The sequence below is a fragment of the Syngnathus typhle genome, linkage group LG22 (assembly GCF_033458585.1).
Source record: "Syngnathus typhle isolate RoL2023-S1 ecotype Sweden linkage group LG22, RoL_Styp_1.0, whole genome shotgun sequence".
Lineage (NCBI taxonomy): Eukaryota > Metazoa > Chordata > Actinopteri > Syngnathiformes > Syngnathidae > Syngnathus > Syngnathus typhle.
Genome location: NC_083759.1, coordinates 7,971,633 through 7,989,897, shown reverse-complemented (window position 1 = coordinate 7,989,897; position 18,265 = coordinate 7,971,633). Strand labels below are relative to the sequence as shown.

Here is an 18,265-nt window from a genome sequence, read left to right as displayed (position 1 = left end):
AAGTTTCTTTCTTCATGTCTGATGTGTCAAATTCGCACTTTTGACAACCATAATAATTGCTGGACCGATTGCGGCTTGACCTGCCCTGCAAGTCTGGAGCCACCTCCCGGCATTCCATAATAGGCTCGCATACTTCTTAGTCCAACTGCAGGGCAGGTCTCTCCGCATGCCTCAGAGCAGTCGCTTCTCCCTCCTTTAATCGATGCTTCTATTTTAAAACTCGGCGGCGGTTGATGAGACATTACCAAATGCAAAAGACAAAGCAAACAAAAAGTCAGCTTTTTAAAAAATAATATTACAAGACCTTTTGTGCACAAGCAATGTCGAGGAATTGCCAGCTAAACACCAATATAGTCTTAACTAATATTATTAAAGATAATAATAATACATATGTACGTAATAATAGTGATAAAAGTATTTCAAATAAATTTGCAGATTTGACAGATCGACCTGAGCTTAATCCAGCTGTTAGCATTTGAATGCTCATAGACAGTCAATTTTTTAAAAATAATATTACAAGACCTTTTGTGCACAAGCAATGTCGAGGAATTGCCAGCTAAACACAAATATAGTCTTAACTAATATTATTAAATATAATAATAATACATATGTACGTAATAATAATGATAAAAGTATTTCAAATAAATTTGCAGATTTGACAGATCGACCTGAGCTTAATCCAGCTGTTAGCATTTGAATGCTCATAGTCAAATATCTGTTGTGTTTTTTTGGATATGTAGCTAAGGGACACTGGCAGAAGCTCCCAGCCAGAGACCCCCAACCCCCTGACGCAGCTCGAAGGGAAGATGGAGGGCAGTGTGCTGGAAGCCGACTTGGATACCTACCAGACCACCCTGGAGGAGGTCCTGACTTGGCTCCTGTCAGCCGAGGACGCCCTGCAGATCCAGGACGAGGTGATGGACGACGTGGAGGGCGTCAAAGAGCAGTTTCATACGCACGAGGTGAAAGGAGGCAAAAAAATGAAATAGAATGGTCTGAAATAACAATTTGCCCTGAGTCTGTAATTTTTGCAACCCCTCACAAAATGGCTTCTCCTAATTTCCCTGGAAAATTGTGACCGTTTTTTGTAAGGCCTTCATGATGGAGCTGACGGCTCACCAGAGCAGCGTGGGCAATGTGCTACAAGCCGGCAATCAACTGATCGCCCAGGGCAGCCTGTCAGAAGAGGTGGAGAATGAAATACGGGAGCAGATGAGCCTGCTGAATTCCCGCTGGGAGAGCCTACGCGTGGCCAGCATGGACCGCCAAGCCAGGTAAAGATTTACCTTTTGAAGCCGTTTTAACGATTGGCGGACATACGCCGCGGGATTGAGGTCAAAAGTCTGAGATGTTTATGTCTTTCAACTGTGAGGAATGTGCAAGGCTGCAAGCTATGTGAACCTGACAACTGATAAGCCCCCCACCCCCCCTCCCCGAGGCTTGTGCCAGTCAATCCCTTATCAATGTGTCAAATGTTTCAAAGACCACCTTTCTCTTCTAGGCTCCACGAAGTCCTAATGGAACTCCAGCAGCAGCAGCTCCAGCAGCTTTCCGATTGGCTGAGTCGGACAGAAGACCGCATCAGAAAGATCGAGACGGAGTCACCGGCAAAAGACATGAAGGAGTATAAAGAACGAATCGGACAACATAAAGTAAAGAGACTTATTTTTTTTAAGGGGAAAGAGGGGAAAATCTCTGTTGGAAGTGAATGACACATTTTTGGTTGTCAAAGGAGCTTCAGAATGACCTGGAGGCAGAGCAGGTGAAGGTCAACTCCCTCACGCACATGGTGGTTGTGGTGGACGAGAACAGCGGCGAGAGCGCCACCGCTGCCCTGGAGGAGCAGCTTCAAGTAAATTACCTTATTGGTTGTTTTTCCTCAGGCGCGGTGGTTTCTTTAAAAATCAGATTAGAGGCACAATATGAGGCCATTTTTTCCTCCGATTATTTATAATTTAAGATTTTTTCATTTAGTCTTTGGGTGAACGCTGGGCAGCCGTTTGTCGCTGGACAGAGGAGAGGTGGCACAAGCTGCAGGAAGTCTTTGTCGTGTGGCAGCAACTCGTGTCAGATCAGGTAGAACGTCCTTATTCAATCTCTATTTAATAATGTGTTTTCTAAAAGCCATTGCTGCTTTCACATCTGCAGAATTTATTCCGAGCATGGTTGGAAGAAAGGGAAGAGGTCTTGTGTGAAGTGCAGCGGAGCACTTTTAAGGACGCAAGTGAAATTAATGCAAAAGTGCGCCAATTAGCTGTAAGTAAAAAGTGGGAGCTTGAATTGGAGCTCACCTACCCAGCTTTCAATTTTAACTGCCATGTTATGAACATGTTTAGATTCTTAAGGGGGACATGGAAAAGAAGAGGAGGACCCTCGACCAACTTTCTGACGCTGGCCGGGATGTGATGTCGTTAATACGGAACGGCGAGGCCGTATCTGCTATCGAGGCGGACACTGAAGATTTGGCCCATCGATGGGACAACCTGGTGCAGAGGCTGGAGGACTGCTCCTTCCAGGTCTTTTATATTGTTAATTAATGCTTCATTTGTCTTCGGCTCTTTCTTATTCACGGAGTCACTCTTTCCCAAGGTAATGGAAGCCATGACTGACGCTGAGATGACTCCGGTGGATGAGCGTGTCGTCATGACGACAGTCGCCATGGCTGCCGGCGATTCAACCACCGACCAGGAGCTGGCCCCTCCCGCCCCTCCCAAGAAACGATTGGTGGACATGGAAGTCAGGAGGGGGTAAGCACGGCTCGGCTTTTATTTTGAAATTAGCCTTCACAGCGCACTTACTTGTCATCTTCTCACTTTGCAGATTTGAAATAAAACTGTCCGACCATCTGGGCTGGATCAAAAAGTGGAAGGCGTCCGCTCAAGCGATAGCCGCCACTCAACCAACAAGCGATCCCCAGGAGCTACGGAAAAAGCTCAAGGTTGGATGAGGCCGCAAGATAAGAAAGTGACAAGATGCAATGCGCCGGTTAAACATGAGCTTTGGACTTTCAAGGCCCACAAGATGGAATTCAAAGCGAAGGAGCCTGCCGTCGCTGGAGTCATCCAGGAAGGTCGAGGCTTGATGGAGCAATTGGGGAGAGGTTCGTCATGATTTCATTTTATTTGATCTTTTCAAATTTTCTATATCTTCATTTCTATAAAACTTTTTCTTGTGTGCCTTCAGAGGGCCTGCATATGGACTCCGTGCGGGCCGACATCGATCTGATCCAGACCGAATTGGACGCCTGCGCGGGGGAGCTGCAGGCGGCTCGCGACAGAGTTGATGGCCAGACTCGGTTGACGGCGCTGTCGGCCGAGCTCGGCAAACTGGATCGAGTCTTGGATGAACTTGATGGATGGCTGGACACCACTTGTGCAGTAGAAAAGTGTGACAGTGACCAACTCCGGAACCTGAGTGAAGAATGTCAGGTACAGCAATCTCATGGGGGGGGAATATAAACAAAAAACAAAAACGGAATCCATGTTTTATGGTCCGTGTCCCTTTAGTCTCGACTGGTCCCCCTCAGTGCATTGAGTACACAGTTGGACCAGATTTGTGCAGATGTGGAGTCGCTGCCTCCTTTAAAAGACAACACTGCGGTGGTGTCAGCCCATCACGCCTCCACCTTAGAGCGACTAAAAACCAAACAGCAGGAGGCCAGCCAAGGTAAGTCCAAATCACACTTTGCCTGACAGGAACTTACCAAAATTAAATGAACAAAAGAAAGAAAGCCATGCTCTCCACTACAATGACTTTTGTAACATGAGACCTGGAGACCTCGGGCCCAGGTGTGTGCTTGTATTCTTTGCCTTCTTCTGGATAAAAGTGGGATAAAAGCCACAGAAAATCTCCTCATGAATACTCCCCATGACATACTTACTGTATGTAAATCAACTGCTAATGAAGACAAGTTGCAAAGAAAAATGAGTAGAAGGAATGTCGTGGGATTGTGTTTCATGTTGTTTCCTTAGCAGCGTAATGATGGGCTGTGTTAAATATACAAGCTGTCAAACATAAAACAGGCTGGGAAACGCCACAACACGTGCACACGACTCAAAACATCTCGCTGCCCACTAGTGGTGGAAAAGCAGGAATGTCACGTTAACGCGTTGATCCAATTTGTAGTTCTGGAGGCCATCCAGGCTCGATCTCTTCTGGTGAAGGGGCTGGAGGCCAGGCTGACCGCACTCAGACGAGGAGTCAGCGACGTTGCCACCACCGAGGCGGCGGTGCAGCGAGCGCAGGTGAACCAAGAAGTTTTTTTGTGTTCGGTGTGTGCACAGTATGTTTATCCATCCATGACATCATAATTTCCAACCCCCCTCAACTGCCTTTTTCAGCCCCTCGCTTCATTCTGCACAATATCGGACCCTTGGATCAAGGGACGCATGTTTGTACATGTTTGTTGGCGTCAGTAGTTTGACTCTATTTAAGTGTCAGGTATTTGTACTTGGGTATTCATTTGCTGGACTACTTTTGGAAACAGATATCAAATCTTTTTTTTTTTTATCGCAGCTTCCCTTTTGCCACTTTTGTTAGCAATCTCACTTTTTTTTTTTATCCCCCTCTTCGTCCTTTTTATCCTGTGCTGGAATGCAGCTCAGTCTGAGCTCTTGTTATGGCGGCGGTCGGGTCACATTCTGGGCACCGTGCCCTGATATGCAACACGCATTTCAGTGTCAAGGGAACATGACAATATCGAGTCTCGTGAAACGATCATTAAGGCAGATAAAAATCGTAAACAAATAGTTGGCGTAACTGAAATCAAGGAACTATATACTATTTGTGAAATAGGTTGTTTGCAGCCAGTCAATGTGCTCTTAAATGAACAATTTAAATTAATTTAAATTAATTTCTAATTTATTTTCAACAATTAAAAATATATATATATTTTTGTTTTGCCTCTCAAGGGTTTGTGTCTGGATATTGAACAAATGCAGCAAGCCTCCCATCCTGCAGAACAGCAACGATGGGCTCAGCTGTCCACCAAGGCCCGTGAGGAGTTGGCAACACTCAAGTGCATTCTGGGAAGCATGAAGGACAATCAGGTAGATTAGATCATCTTGTTTATGATTATGATCTGGGTTCCAGACCCACCTGAAGCCATGACAAAGCTCTACTGAAGTAGAATAATTTGGTGATGTTGCCTTCAGGTGAGGATAACGGAGGTGGAAAGTTGGTTGGAGGCGGTTCAGGAGCTTTTGTCCCGAGATGCGACGAGCTCGAGTGCCGCACGCAGTTTACAAGAAGAATTGAGTCACTGCAAGGTCAGATGAATCCATTTGTTACCCTCAACGGACACGATTTATATCACTTGTCCCACATCGCAATTAAAAAAATACTGGAGAGTTAAAAAACAAAACAATGTGAAAAAAGGTCAACTTTGATGCAGGAGTATGTGAGCGAGATGGAGTCGGTGCAAGGTGCATTGAAGCTGATGGACGAGAATGTGAGCGCCGTGCATGCGGCCGCGATACCGGGGCTGGCCAAGTGGGAGCAGCAAACGCCGGCAGAGTACCGAGGTCGATTTGAATTGCTTTCGAAACAGGTAAGGTTATTATTCGTTAGAAATGGAGATTTACATTTTTTTTTTTTCTTTTCAAATTTCAACCTATTTTGCAGTTGCTGAGCCAGCAGGATCGTTTGTTAGAGAGTAAGGAGAAACAGGTGAACCTGAAGAAAGACTTGGCGGAGATGCAGGAGTGGATGACTCAAGTGGACGAGGAGTTCCTAATGAGGGACTTTGAGTATAAGAGTCCGGAGGAGCTCGAGACGGCGCTGGATGAGATGAAGGTGAAGGGGTGGCGACACTGAACCGGGAACACACCATTTTCACTCAAACCTTTTTGTTTTACGAAAATAGAAGTGGTAGAGTGTCCTCCCTGAGACTGGAAGGTTGTGGGTTCAAACCCCGGCCGGGTCATACCAAAGACTATAAAAATGGGACCCATTGCCTCCCTGCTTGGCACTCAGCATTAAGGGTTGGAATTGGGGGTTTAGATCACCAAATGATTCCTGAGCGCCGCACTGCTGCTGCTCACTGCTCCCCTCTCCCATATATTTCACGACACCCAGATGTGTGTGTGACAATGACCATTGGGACTTTGGGACTTTAACTAACACAATGTGAAATGCCATATACAGGCCGGCGAAATTAGCATTTTAGTGTAAACCTGTTTACAACTGTTGCAGCAGCAAAAAAAAAAAAAGAAGATAATCAAGCTGTGACTCCCATGTGTTAACAGAGGGCTAAAGAGGATGTGCTACAGAAGGAGGTGAAAGTAAAGATTCTGAAGGACAGCATCAACATGTTGGTGTCCAGGACGGCACCCCCGGGTGGTGGCGGAGAAAGCGGCAGGCAAGGGCTGACAACACAACTGGAGGGCGTTCTGGCGAACTACCAGAAGCTCTGCGACCGCCTCAAGAGCAAGTGCCACACCCTGGAGGTGAACCTGCCCGCCAATCTGCTTGGGCATCGTTGAAACAGTCCGTATAATGTCGCATGTCATGCAGGAGGTGTGGTCATGTTGGATAGAGCTGCTCCACTTCTTGGACATTGAGCAAGGCTGGCTCGACACCGTGGAGGAGAAACTCCAAGCCACGGAGAGTCTACCAGACAGCACCGAGGTGGTCCACGAAGCACTCGAGGTACAAACATCTGGCGGACGCATTCGCACCGTCTCAATAAAACTGTCTGTTGCTTGATCCAAAAACGCTTTAATGACGAGAACTGTCCACAATGTCCCAGTAAGAGTGTCCCAAGACCTTTGTCTTTGTGCTCTCGTGGAGTGTCGAGCTCCCAGCCTGTGTTTGGCTGGTTGCTATATCTGTTGCCTGCCTGCAGCATCACTGTCAAAGTCACTTAGTGTCACACTGTGCTTCACCCTGTGCTGAGTCATTGTTCCAAAAGATAATGAAGATTCTTGAAGACAAAAAAAACAATCCATTGAAGAATCTCACTTATATAAACGCTGATCATTCTTTTTTTCGGTTCTTATTGTTCTCAACATTGCTTGATGTCGTTGGCGTGTTTCTCACTCTCTCGACTTGCTCGTCCAATCGCTCGCAAGGGCTTGGAGACTGTCCTCCGTCATCCGGCGGACAACCGCACACAGATCCGAGAGCTTGGTCAGACGCTGATTGATGGCGGCATCCTGGATGAGCTCATCGGGGAGAAACTCGAGGCGTTTAATTCACGCTATGAGCAACTCAACCATCAGGTGAGCTTTTTGTTAACCTCAACTTTCTACCAAAAGAAGCCAAATTTGAATGAACTCTTGACCTCCGGTTTGCAGGCTGTCAAAAGGCAGACGGGCCTGGAGCAGCAACTCGCGACGCTGAAGGAGAACGAAGAGGCTCTCCAAGCCCTCCAGGAGTCACTTTTTCAACTGGACCACACGCTCACGTCCTACCTGACCGACCGCATTGACGCCTTCCAGCTTCCGCAGGAGGCGCAGGTAACATCACAGTAGAAGTACCGTTTTTTTCCATGTATAATGCGCGAAATTTAACAAATTTATTGTCCTAAAATCTGGGGTGTGCATTATACATGGGTACCAAAAAAGATTTTTTTTTTTTTTTTTTAATCGCCATTACAGATGCGCTTCCTTCTCTGCTGTTCACTTCAAACACGCTCCATACGAACACAATGCTCTCGTATCAGACGCTCTCTCGATCACCAGCTCGTTTGCTGTCACAATGTACCCTACACAAATCCGAAACATCAAAGTCAATAGTCAAAGTCAAAGTCAGCTTTATTGTCAATCTCTCCACATGTCACAACACACAAAGAGACCAAAATTACGTTTTTCTCTATCCCACGGTGACGAGACACGTAACACGATAGACATACAAGTACGCGACACAATATAAAAACAAGAAGGCAAAAATTCAAACAATCAATAGTAAGAGTGATGAATAAATAATAAATAAACAGATAACACAATAAATAAGAGGAGCAAAACGGAGCCAGCAAGCATAGCGCAAAAGTAAAAAACATCATAAACAAAAAGGCACAAACAATAAATAATAAGAGTAATAATAAATAATAAATAAACAGATAACACAACAAATAAGAGCCAGTGTGCATACAGACAGTACAGACAGTAAAAGTACAGGACGCTACGCAGAACGGGGGAGCGAGTTCAGGATCCTAAGAGCCTGGAGTATGAAGCTGTTTGAGAGTCTGGTGGTGCGGGAGCGCAGGCTTCTGTACCTCTTTCCAGAGGGCAGAAGCTCGAACAAGGAGTGAGCGGGGTGACTCACATCACTCACAATCGTGGTCGCCTTGCGGGTGAGATGGGAGGTGTAAATGTCCTTCAAGGAGGGGAGCGAAGCACCAGCAATCTTACCAAAGTCAAAAGTCAAAGTCAGCTTTATTGTCAATCTCTCCACATGTCACAACACACAAAGAGACCGAAATTACGTTTTTCTCTATCCCACGGTGACGAGACACATAACACGATAGACATACATGTACGCGACACAATATAAAAACAAGAAGGCAAAAATTCAAACAATCAATAGTAAGAGTGATGAATAAATAATAAATAAACAGATAACACAATAAATAACGGAGCCAGCAAGCATAGCGCAAAAGTAAAAAACATCATAAACAAAAAGGCACAAACAATAAATAATAAGAGTAATAATAAATAATAAATAATAAGAGCCAGTCTGCATACAGACAGTTCAGACAGTAAAAGTACAGGACGCTACGCAGAACGGGGGAGCGAGTTCAGGATCCTAACAGCCTGGAGTATGAAGCTGTTTGAGAGTCTGGTGGTGCGGGAGCCGTGTTCACAATGCGCTGCAGGGCCTTCAAGTTGTAGTCAGTGCAGCCGCCACCCCAAACAGCAATACAGCTGGAGAGGACGCTCTCAATGGTGCCGCGGTAAAATGCAGTCATGACATTTCTTCGCTATCGAGTTTGCTAGCGCATGCGCAGTGATACTGACCGGCAGAATAACATCCGGTTGTTCCAAAAGATGATATTTTTTCTGAAATAATTTTACGTTTACGGACTTAAGTAGGAGTCAAGATTTTGGTGCGTATTATACATGGGTACAGGCTTATTTCCAGCATCGACATGCCATTTTTAGGGTGCGTATTATACATGGGGGCGCATTTTACATAGAAAAAAACGGTCAGTCTTGAATTTGGACTGCTTCGAATTTGATTTGTTTTTAAAAAGAATATCGGTGCCGAGATTGCAACTCACGAAGTGACAGTGCAGGAGATGCGGAAGAGCAACGTGGCCAACTTGCCACCACCGGTCGTCGATGGCAAATCGGCCAAAGGTGGCACCATGGTGGATCAGCTTCAGGTAACAGTGACGCCAAAGCTGAGCTCCTGGTGTCTTCTTGGCACTGCATGTCAACATCTTAGTTGCTTTTATTCTTTAGCAATTTAAAATGTAAAATTAAAAATCTTGCTTATTATTTTGTTATAATGCAGAGGAAACTACGTGAGATTTCCACAAAGTACCAGCTGTTCCAGAAGCCTGCTAACTTTGAGCAGCGCATGTTAGACTGCAAGAGGGTTCTGGATGGCGCCAAAGCTGAGCTCCACGTTCTAGATGTCCGGAATTTGGATCCGGAGAAGATCCAGCCCCACCTCAATGCCTGCATGGTGAGACAGGAATTCTTTATATTCATCCAGTGGGGACCCTGACAAATTGTGCAGGTTATCTCTGACTTTTGTCCCCTTTCTCATGGCTGTGCAGACACTGTACAAGCTGCTGAGTGAGGTGAAACTTGAGGTGGAGACAGTGATAAAAACAGGTCGGCAGATTGTGCAGAAACAGCAGACGGAGAACCCCAAAGCCATGGACGAGCAGCTGACTGCCCTCAAGCTGCTTTACAACAACCTGGGGGCGCAGGTACAGTACAGCGAACCCATACCAATAGGCGAAAACCCACAATGTCCATTAAAAAAAAATAGCTTAATGCTATGAAATGCTAAATCATCTAACAGACGTTGTAGTGGCACCAACGATGACTGTAACCTGTAGTCTAATGTGCGTTCTATTTTTCTTTGTAGGTAACAGAGGGCAAGCAGGACTTAGAAAAAGCCTTGTCCCTGTCGCAGAAGTTCCACAAGGAGAGCGCCGCCCTGCAGGAGTGGCTGACCACCAGCGAGGCTGCGCTCCAGCAGAAGAACAGCAGCGGAGACATGCCGGCAGACATCGATGCAGAGATTGGCTGGGCCAACGTGAGAACATGCTCATACTAATTATTAAAACCTCTTTTATTTTATGTATTGAGTTTTATTCAGAAAGTATTATTTTCACTTGTCATATATCCAGAAATTATTTTTTAAGAGAATATATAAAAAGCAAAAAAAAAGGTCATATCATATAAGACAGGGGTCTCAAACTCTAGTCCTCGGGGGCCGCATTCCTACATGTTTTCCAAGTTTCCCTCGTTAAACACACCTTATTCAAATGATCAGTTCATCCTCACGTTCTGCAGGAGCCTGATAATTGAATCAGGTGTGTTTAACGAGGGAAACTTGGAAAACATGTAGGAATGCGGCCCCCGAGGACTTGAGTTTGAGACCCCTGATATAAGGTAAATTATTAATTAATTTAATTAATTTCTTTCACTGCAGCCCTTCTTTTGGCCGTTAGGGTGCACTGTAAGCTAGTTGGAGGCTTAGGAGCGCTGCTTCCATGCTTTACTCTAAACTGCGGTTGGTGGCATCACCAGGGCCTTTTGAAGGAGTCTGAGCACCGCCAGCTGGAGCTGTCCGGTCTGATGGAGACCAGCGGCGCGCTGCAAGCACTGGTGGAGGGCAGCGAGACGCAGCTGGAGGACAAACTCTGCGGCCTCAACGAGTCCTGGGGCCAAGTGCGCACATTGATCGAGGACTGGCTCAGTGCCGTGCTGGTCAGTGTGACAATAATTATTTTTGAAAGAAAGGAAAAAAAGAAAATCGTGAGCCACATGCTGCTTCACCAAGCTTATCTGCTGACACAGAGCCACCAGAATGAGGTGGAAATCTTCGACGAAAACCTGGCCCACATCAGCACGTGGCTCTACCAGACGCAGATCCACTTGGATGAGACAGAGCGGCTGGAGCCGGCCGAGCGGGAGAAGGTGGTCAAGGTAAAATCATTTTCAATGTGCACAATTTTGGTGTGCGCAAACGACGTCCAACCATCATGCTCAGAACATGCTGGAGGAATTGGAGGACGTGGGAATGCGCGTGGACAACGTCAGGGACCAGGCCGTCATCCTGATGACCAGCCGCGGGACCGCCTGCCGAGATGTCGTGGAGCCCAAACTGGCCGAGCTCAACTGCAACTTCGACAAAGTCTCACAGCACATCAAAACCGCTCAGGTAAAAGAAAATCAAAAATCCTGATTTGTAATCGACTTTCGAGATTCGCCTCTATTCACTGGAAATTTCCCCCCTCTTGCAACCATACACATAGTCGAGATAAATGTTAGAATATTGAAAATTTTCATCTTTTCACGCAGATGATTACCTGTTTGGAGTCAGGAGGTTTGGACGTGAGCCAGCAAGTACATCAGCAGGTGCAACTACAGATTGAAACTGACAGTTCAACATTATAATTTGCATGAAAAAAACAGAATTCATTCCCAGATTTTGATTTTCCTTTAGCATGCTCTTCATGACCTGGAAACCTCTGTGGAGACTCAGACTGAAGCCCCGCCCCCTAGCGGGATGCAGGAATTCCTGGTCGAGCTCCAGGACATGCTTAGGACTCTGCAGCAGGACCCTGCAAATATCTCCGATGACGACAAGGTAGCATTGCACTAGATCTGAGAACTTGGATGTGTTTTCCTTTTATGAAGGCCGCTGCCGAAACAAAGTCTTCCTTATCAAAGTTTATGGCGCCAATCATGCTAGTAGTGCTGAACCGGCCTGTCAGAAGCGAGGTCAATGTCCCAGTCTGTTATTGCCCTGGGAAGGAACGTTTCTTCTCTTTAGTCTTTCAAGCTTATGATTCAACATTCCTGGTTTGTCTGGTGTCCAGCTGGACGAGGAGAAAGCCAGCGTAGAAAACCTGCTGAAACGAGGAGAGGATCTGCTTCAGCAAACGTCTGACGAGGCCCAGAAGGAGGAACTGAGGATCCTGCTGGTCCGGCTCCAGAACCAGTACTCCTCGCATAGGGTCAGACACATACACCTATTTTTTTTAAATGTCACCCTTTGTGTTCTGCTTTTCATTTGCATGTTTGTGTTTGTAGGAGTTGAGGGTGTTGAGAAGCAGCCGGCACGATTTAGATTCGTCTTCCCACATGATCACGCAGCAGGTAAGAGACATGCCGCCCCAGGTGAGCTCATTTTGAAGATGAAAACACTAAGTGCACCATTAAATGACTCTTTCTAGTATGCCCGTCGTGGCCACCAGGGAGCAGTACAGCACTACTATTAGTCAGCAGAGGATAAAGAATATATGACTGTGATTACTAGAAAACCAAATGGGGCACTTTTTGATTGAGGCACACTGACATTATGACATTATGACAAATATGGTCAAACTTAAAATTTTACAGCTCTTTGTGTGTTCAAACTCCACGGTGGTATATATATCTTTTTGTTTGCGTGTCTTGCAGGAGGTGCAGTCAGTGGTGGACAGAGGCCGCCTTTCTTCGCGGAGCCCAGCAAGCTACCTGCTGGACGTCAACAAAACGCTGCTGGCCATGGCCGACAACGAGCTACTGCTCAACTCCTCCGAACTGAATGGGGGGCTCTACGAAGACTTCTCCAGCCAGGAGGACACGCTCAGGGTCAGTCCGGCGTAAATGAATTTCATTGATGTGAGTTGTTATGCGTAACATCAATGGTCTCTTTCCTTCAGACCATCAGCGACAACCTGGAACGGCTGGGTGAGCAGGTGGCCGAAATCCGCGAGCGCCAAGCGGACATGATCCGGCACGCATCGTCCGCTGAAGTCTCCCAGACGGAGGACACACTCACGCAACTCAACGCCGATTGGGACCGCCTCAACCGCATGTACAACCAGCAGAAAGGGTAAGCTTCCCATCTCACTAGCAGAGCAGATTTAATTGCCTAGGAGTCACAAATGGATGCAAAAAAATACTATTAGCAGAACCAATAAGATTATCTCACAGTAATCACACCAACTTGGGGTCATCATTAAAAATCAAACAAATGGAGTTCATCGTATAAGGTTATCCATCCAAAATGTTTCCTCACTGCTCTCGATTAAATTTGCCGCACTACGGGAAATAAAACCATCGAGAATTGGGCAGTTGAAGCCTCCCGTTGATTTATTCGGAATGCAAATTTCTGCTCTCCGCTACGAGGGGAGTTAAGTGATGTTTCCCTATTTTCAAGTGGATTTGAAATATTCCTCACACTTACCGTGTTGGCCTGAATACAAGACGGTGTTTTTTTGCATTGAAATAAGACTGAAAAAATGGGGGTCGTCTTACATTCGGGGTCTAGACATTATACCCATTCACAACGCTAGATGGCACCAGATATCTTTAAAGCGAATGCTGAACTCAACTCCCCATGCCAAAGCAAACCCCTGTCACGAAGAATAAAAATAAAAATAGCGGTAGCACGAAGAACAAAAATAGAAAATAGCGGTAAGAAAAAGAAAAGAAAATAAGAGAACAGAGATAACAGAAAATGGAGAAACGTAGCGACAAACTGGAGAAAAGTGGGTCGAAGATCGGCCAGGTTAACCGGCAGCTGAGAAGTTATGATGCAAACTTCAAGATGATGGTGATAAATGAGGCAGAGTCTTCAAACAATTGCAAAGCGGCTGTGAAATATGGTGTCAGAGTGTAATGTACGGAGATGGAGAGCTAAAAAAGATTGCCTAAAAATGCTCACAATCAGAGAAAAGCTTTCCGTGGTCCTCAGAGTGGTCGCTTTTAAGAGTTCGACAGGAGGGAGTGCGCGTACGTGGACAGTGACACTGAGGATGTTTGTGAGGAGTAATGTAATGACATGACGGATCTCAGCTACTCTCAAGTTTAAACCAGTTTGCGTTATTTTATTGCAATGTTTTTCCTTATTCAGATTTGTTTCAAGACTACAATTACAGTTAGACTTCACTTTGATGGTTAATGCAGTTATTGCGATTTTGTTGTTTTATCACAGTAGATTGGTTTATTTACATTTCAAAAAACAGAAGCCATTCATTTACAAATGTGATTGCACTTTAGTTTACGCATTTAAATGTTCAGATATTAAGCAGTTTTTGTATGATTAGAATGAGGCAAAATAACATGCTTTTTCTCTCGAATATATTGTTATAATCGTTTGTTTCAGATGTACTACTGTAATTCTTTTCTGTTTAAAAATTAAAATTGGTGTTCAAAAAGTATTTTTTCAAACTTGAGTCTTGAAAAAGAGGGGGTGGTCATATAATCAGGGTCGTCTTATATTGGGCCAATACGGTAATTGATATACACAGTATTTCCTCTACATTTTGAGCTTGCATTTTTTTCCGCTACAATGCATCTATAATGTGTAAAATGAATAAATAAGGTCAAATTTTGCCTGTCCAGGAGCTTTGACCGCGCCGTCGAGGAGTGGAGGCAATTCCACTGCGACATGAATGACATGAGCCAGTGGCTGACCGACACCGAGAGGCTGCTGTCAGCTAGCATCGGTCCCGAGGGACACTTGGACCTAGACTCGGCATGGTGCCACCAAGAGGTCAGTGGAAGGCGTTGATGATTGTTTAGATGTCCATGACAGCAAAGTTACATATCTCTCTGCAGGAGCTCGAGGAAGGCCTCATCAGTCACCAGGCCGTGCTGACCAACCTCACCCGAACAGGAGAGCGCATCACCGGCCAGCTGTCCTCCCCGGATGGCCCTCTGCTGGAAGAAAAACTCCACGCCTTGAGTCAGCGCTGGAGGGCCGTGAAGCGCCAGGTGGCGGACCGGCAGCGAAGGTATTGATGAAAACCTTGCAGCTATTATGTCAATGATGATGTCGATATAGACTCGTAATGCCATAATTTCCGTAACAATTAGAAGTCTAGAATTTCCGGTGTGGTACAGCGGTCCAGGTCAGCACTTCTCGACTATCCTCTTTGTTTTCTTATCGGCGCCGTCAATTAGACGCATAAATTCCAGGATTAAGTCTGCAACCTGGAGGGAACTCAAGATGGCAATCTGGGTAAAGAATGTGTCGACCACGCATGTGTGCATGCAGGCTGACGGCAGGCGATCCAACCCTGACCGACCTGGTAAGGCGAAGCGAGGATTTGGCTTCGTGGCTGCAGCAGGCGGAAAACGCTTTGGTCACGTTTCCCGTCTCCTCCACTGACCAGAACCTCAAAGAGCTCAAGGTAGGTCACGATTCAAGTTCAATTCCTCAGGGGACAAAAAAAAGCAGGCTGACCAATTGAGGCAGGGCGTCTACTGGAGCAAAAGCCGCTATACTTCATTTCTTTTCTAACTCACAAGCAATGCAGGTTAGGTTTTCCCCCTCCCTTTGTTGAGGCCAACGTGATTACCTTCCCTCCGATCAATAGCGCTTGAGATGAATGTCTCCCCTCGTAGGCCTTGGCCGTGGAGATGGACGCGCAAAACGAACATCTGGGCTGGCTCAACAAACACGCCCCGCAGATCTTGGCCAGTCCCACCGTGAGCCCGCAGGGCCGAGACCACCACGTGGGCAAACTTAGAGCCATCAACCTCAACTGGAGCAAGGTGGGATGCAACATATAGCTATATATTAGGGAAGTTAATTAGCTTCTGTATTTTTCATCACCCAACCTGCAGATAACCCACGAGTTGTTGGACAAAGTGGGTCAGGTGGAGGGCGACCTGCAGAGTCACGCCCACTTCCGCGACAAAATGAACCGACTCACCGACTGGGTAGTCATCACGCATCAGACCATCACAAATCGAGGCCTCAGTCCGGGCCAAGCGCAGGTACCGTAAAAAAATGAACTTCTACTGACCACGAGTCAAAACGCATGAACCCTCTCTGACCATTCTCAGGGTTTGGAGGTGTCCATGAAAGACAGAAAGAAGGACTTAGAGGACCTTTTGGCCCACTCCATTGAGCTGCAGAGACGCCAGCAGCTGTCTCCTCATGAAAAGGTTCCCCCGCCTAGTCGTATGATTTATTCAATAAGCCCGCCTAAGTTCACAATACTGTGTCATTACATCGTATTGCAGCAGGTCATTTTATTTTCCCTAACTGATTGCGGCTTAATTGGCTATTTTATTAAAGCGCCGTTCATTCCTCATTTCACCCTCTGAATGTTTCACGGCGAGCAGAGCAAGGTGGAACAGCTGGCGGCTGATTGGAAAGTTCTAGATGGGCGGCTGAGGGAGTCTCTGCAGGCGCACGTCTCCCCGTGGACGCTGCACCACGGTCGGGTGGTTGAACACCAGCAACTTGGTAAACAGCGTTCGCATTTTTACACACCTTACACTGGAAATTATTTTTTCTGTTAATTGTAATGATCCATTTTCCACATTTGGAGCTGCTGTAGGCCACAGCTCACACGCCGACAAAGAGACCAATTCGACTCAAGCTTCTGTTGTAGCATCTAACACACTAATACTACAGTACATACAAATTAAAGCTTATGAAAAATTATTTAGTACCGAGGAAGAGGAACGCTTTAATTTCCAGTATGAAAAATGCATGCTGAAATTACAAATCAGCTCGGTGACACCAACATCATTCATCACTAAGTGGTACATTACTTTCGAGAACACCTTTTAATATTCATGTTCCCGTTTTCTTCTTGCACATGTATACAGTGAAAACTTGTTTATCCAGTCCCACCCGTTGAAGGCTTTTTTAATTAATAGTTTTACCACTCCTGCAGACTTTTAAGCACATTTAAACTGATTAAAACACACTAAGGGAAATTAGCAAAGCTGTTCCAGTAAATCTGAATCTTCTCACAGCTCTTCCTTTCCTCCATTGCAGTGAGTGTGTCTTCAGTGCCCTCAGCCGTGCAGATGGCCAGCCTGGCGAGTGAGGACCCCCACCACCAGACCCCGCACACGCCCGACTCGGTGGCGCCCACCGACCTCAATGAGACGGCCACCGAGCTAGCCGACTGGCTGGTCCTCATCACTCAGATGCTCAAGTCCAACATCGTCACAGTGGGCGACGTAGAGGAGATCAGGACCACCATGGCGCGCCTTCAGGTGACAGCAGCTTTTAACTTTTCATAATTTTTTTTTCGCAAGAATCTCTCTCATTCAAACTGTTTGTTTCATCCTCCCAGGTGACAAAAAGCGACCTCGAGCACCGTCATCCTCAGCTGGAGGACATTTTCACTCTTGCACAAAACATAAAAAACAAGACGTCCAACCTGGATGTGCGCACGTCCATCACGGAGAAATGTATGTGCTAGCATCACCCGCGCCATTTAGTCTCGAGTTAATATATATATTTTTAAATCATCTTCTCTCTAGTGGAGAGAGTACGCAACCAGTGGGACAACACTCAGCACGGCGTGGTGGCACGACTCCAGCAGCTGGACAACATGATCGGTCACAGCGATCATTGGGAGGGTCAGTGGCAGGAAGTGCAGGCTCTGATTGGCCACAAGGAAGGATGGTTCCACAACATGCTGCAGCAGTCAAGAGAGTCTAGAGACCCTCTGACCATTCAGCTGGCTGACAGCAAGGTGACAAGACAACAGCTTCGGGAGTAGTCCCACAAAAAAATAAATAAAAAAAATCACCCAGTGTCTGCATGACGTATTGCGTGAGGCGACCACAAGGGGGCGACTGAGAGCAGCTTCTCTTTGTGCTTAGTCATGTCGTGGTGACTAAGTGCAGTCAATACGTATGAATGTTATTTAAACCGCACGACTATTATTATTTTTAGCAAAGAATGCACAAGCACTCGGCCTCTCCGGACGTCGTGTCATATTTTCTGATGTTTATGTCGACGCAGGCGTTTTTGCAAGAGCTGAGTCGAGGCCAAGCTGCGGTGGCGGCCTTCAACGAGCTGTCCGCTCATCTTTTGCGCGAGTACTCCACCGATGACACCCGGCGAGTCAAAGAAGTCACCGATGCGCATAACGCCGCCTGGAACAACCTCAACAACAGGTGCACAGCACTTTTTTTTTTTTTTTTTTTTTCAGGTGCCGATGATGCATTACTCTTCAGGCCTCACATTTTTTTAACAAGCTGTTAAACGCATTGTAGGACATCTCTATAGTGAGCTGCTGTGGTTTTTTTGGGTTTTGTTTTTTACATGCGTGTGTGTCATCCCCATCTGAGGCCACACCCACTTTAGTAGACAGCTATTTTTATCTACTCAT

General features: G+C 46.1%; 1 protein-coding gene across 12 annotated transcripts in view; it reads left to right on the top strand.

The window, feature by feature from the left end:
• Positions 1-18,265, top strand: part of utrn (utrophin) — an 85,152-nt gene that overhangs the window by 9,692 nt on the left and 57,195 nt on the right. For all 12 annotated transcript variants that reach the window (XM_061270586.1, XM_061270596.1, XM_061270585.1 and 9 more), the window contains 45 exons: positions 741-962; positions 1,093-1,274; positions 1,502-1,652; positions 1,733-1,852; positions 1,975-2,076; positions 2,149-2,256; positions 2,337-2,516; positions 2,590-2,747; positions 2,821-2,938; positions 3,013-3,100; positions 3,184-3,428; positions 3,507-3,666; positions 4,126-4,244; positions 4,911-5,048; positions 5,154-5,267; positions 5,393-5,548; positions 5,623-5,793; positions 6,246-6,446; positions 6,514-6,648; positions 7,071-7,220; positions 7,296-7,457; positions 9,194-9,325; positions 9,457-9,630; positions 9,725-9,880; positions 10,042-10,212; positions 10,710-10,889; positions 10,980-11,108; positions 11,173-11,343; positions 11,484-11,540; positions 11,629-11,772; positions 12,005-12,142; positions 12,219-12,284; positions 12,588-12,761; positions 12,833-13,005; positions 14,520-14,670; positions 14,736-14,911; positions 15,175-15,310; positions 15,525-15,674; positions 15,747-15,899; positions 15,969-16,070; positions 16,251-16,374; positions 16,915-17,138; positions 17,219-17,336; positions 17,409-17,623; positions 17,896-18,050. In XM_061270586.1, the coding sequence (XP_061126570.1) occupies positions 741-962; positions 1,093-1,274; positions 1,502-1,652; positions 1,733-1,852; positions 1,975-2,076; positions 2,149-2,256; positions 2,337-2,516; positions 2,590-2,747; positions 2,821-2,938; positions 3,013-3,100; positions 3,184-3,428; positions 3,507-3,666; positions 4,126-4,244; positions 4,911-5,048; positions 5,154-5,267; positions 5,393-5,548; positions 5,623-5,793; positions 6,246-6,446; positions 6,514-6,648; positions 7,071-7,220; positions 7,296-7,457; positions 9,194-9,325; positions 9,457-9,630; positions 9,725-9,880; positions 10,042-10,212; positions 10,710-10,889; positions 10,980-11,108; positions 11,173-11,343; positions 11,484-11,540; positions 11,629-11,772; positions 12,005-12,142; positions 12,219-12,284; positions 12,588-12,761; positions 12,833-13,005; positions 14,520-14,670; positions 14,736-14,911; positions 15,175-15,310; positions 15,525-15,674; positions 15,747-15,899; positions 15,969-16,070; positions 16,251-16,374; positions 16,915-17,138; positions 17,219-17,336; positions 17,409-17,623; positions 17,896-18,050 (6,749 nt within the window). The remainder of the gene's footprint in view (positions 1-740; positions 963-1,092; positions 1,275-1,501; positions 1,653-1,732; positions 1,853-1,974; positions 2,077-2,148; positions 2,257-2,336; positions 2,517-2,589; positions 2,748-2,820; positions 2,939-3,012; positions 3,101-3,183; positions 3,429-3,506; positions 3,667-4,125; positions 4,245-4,910; positions 5,049-5,153; positions 5,268-5,392; positions 5,549-5,622; positions 5,794-6,245; positions 6,447-6,513; positions 6,649-7,070; positions 7,221-7,295; positions 7,458-9,193; positions 9,326-9,456; positions 9,631-9,724; positions 9,881-10,041; positions 10,213-10,709; positions 10,890-10,979; positions 11,109-11,172; positions 11,344-11,483; positions 11,541-11,628; positions 11,773-12,004; positions 12,143-12,218; positions 12,285-12,587; positions 12,762-12,832; positions 13,006-14,519; positions 14,671-14,735; positions 14,912-15,174; positions 15,311-15,524; positions 15,675-15,746; positions 15,900-15,968; positions 16,071-16,250; positions 16,375-16,914; positions 17,139-17,218; positions 17,337-17,408; positions 17,624-17,895; positions 18,051-18,265) is intronic.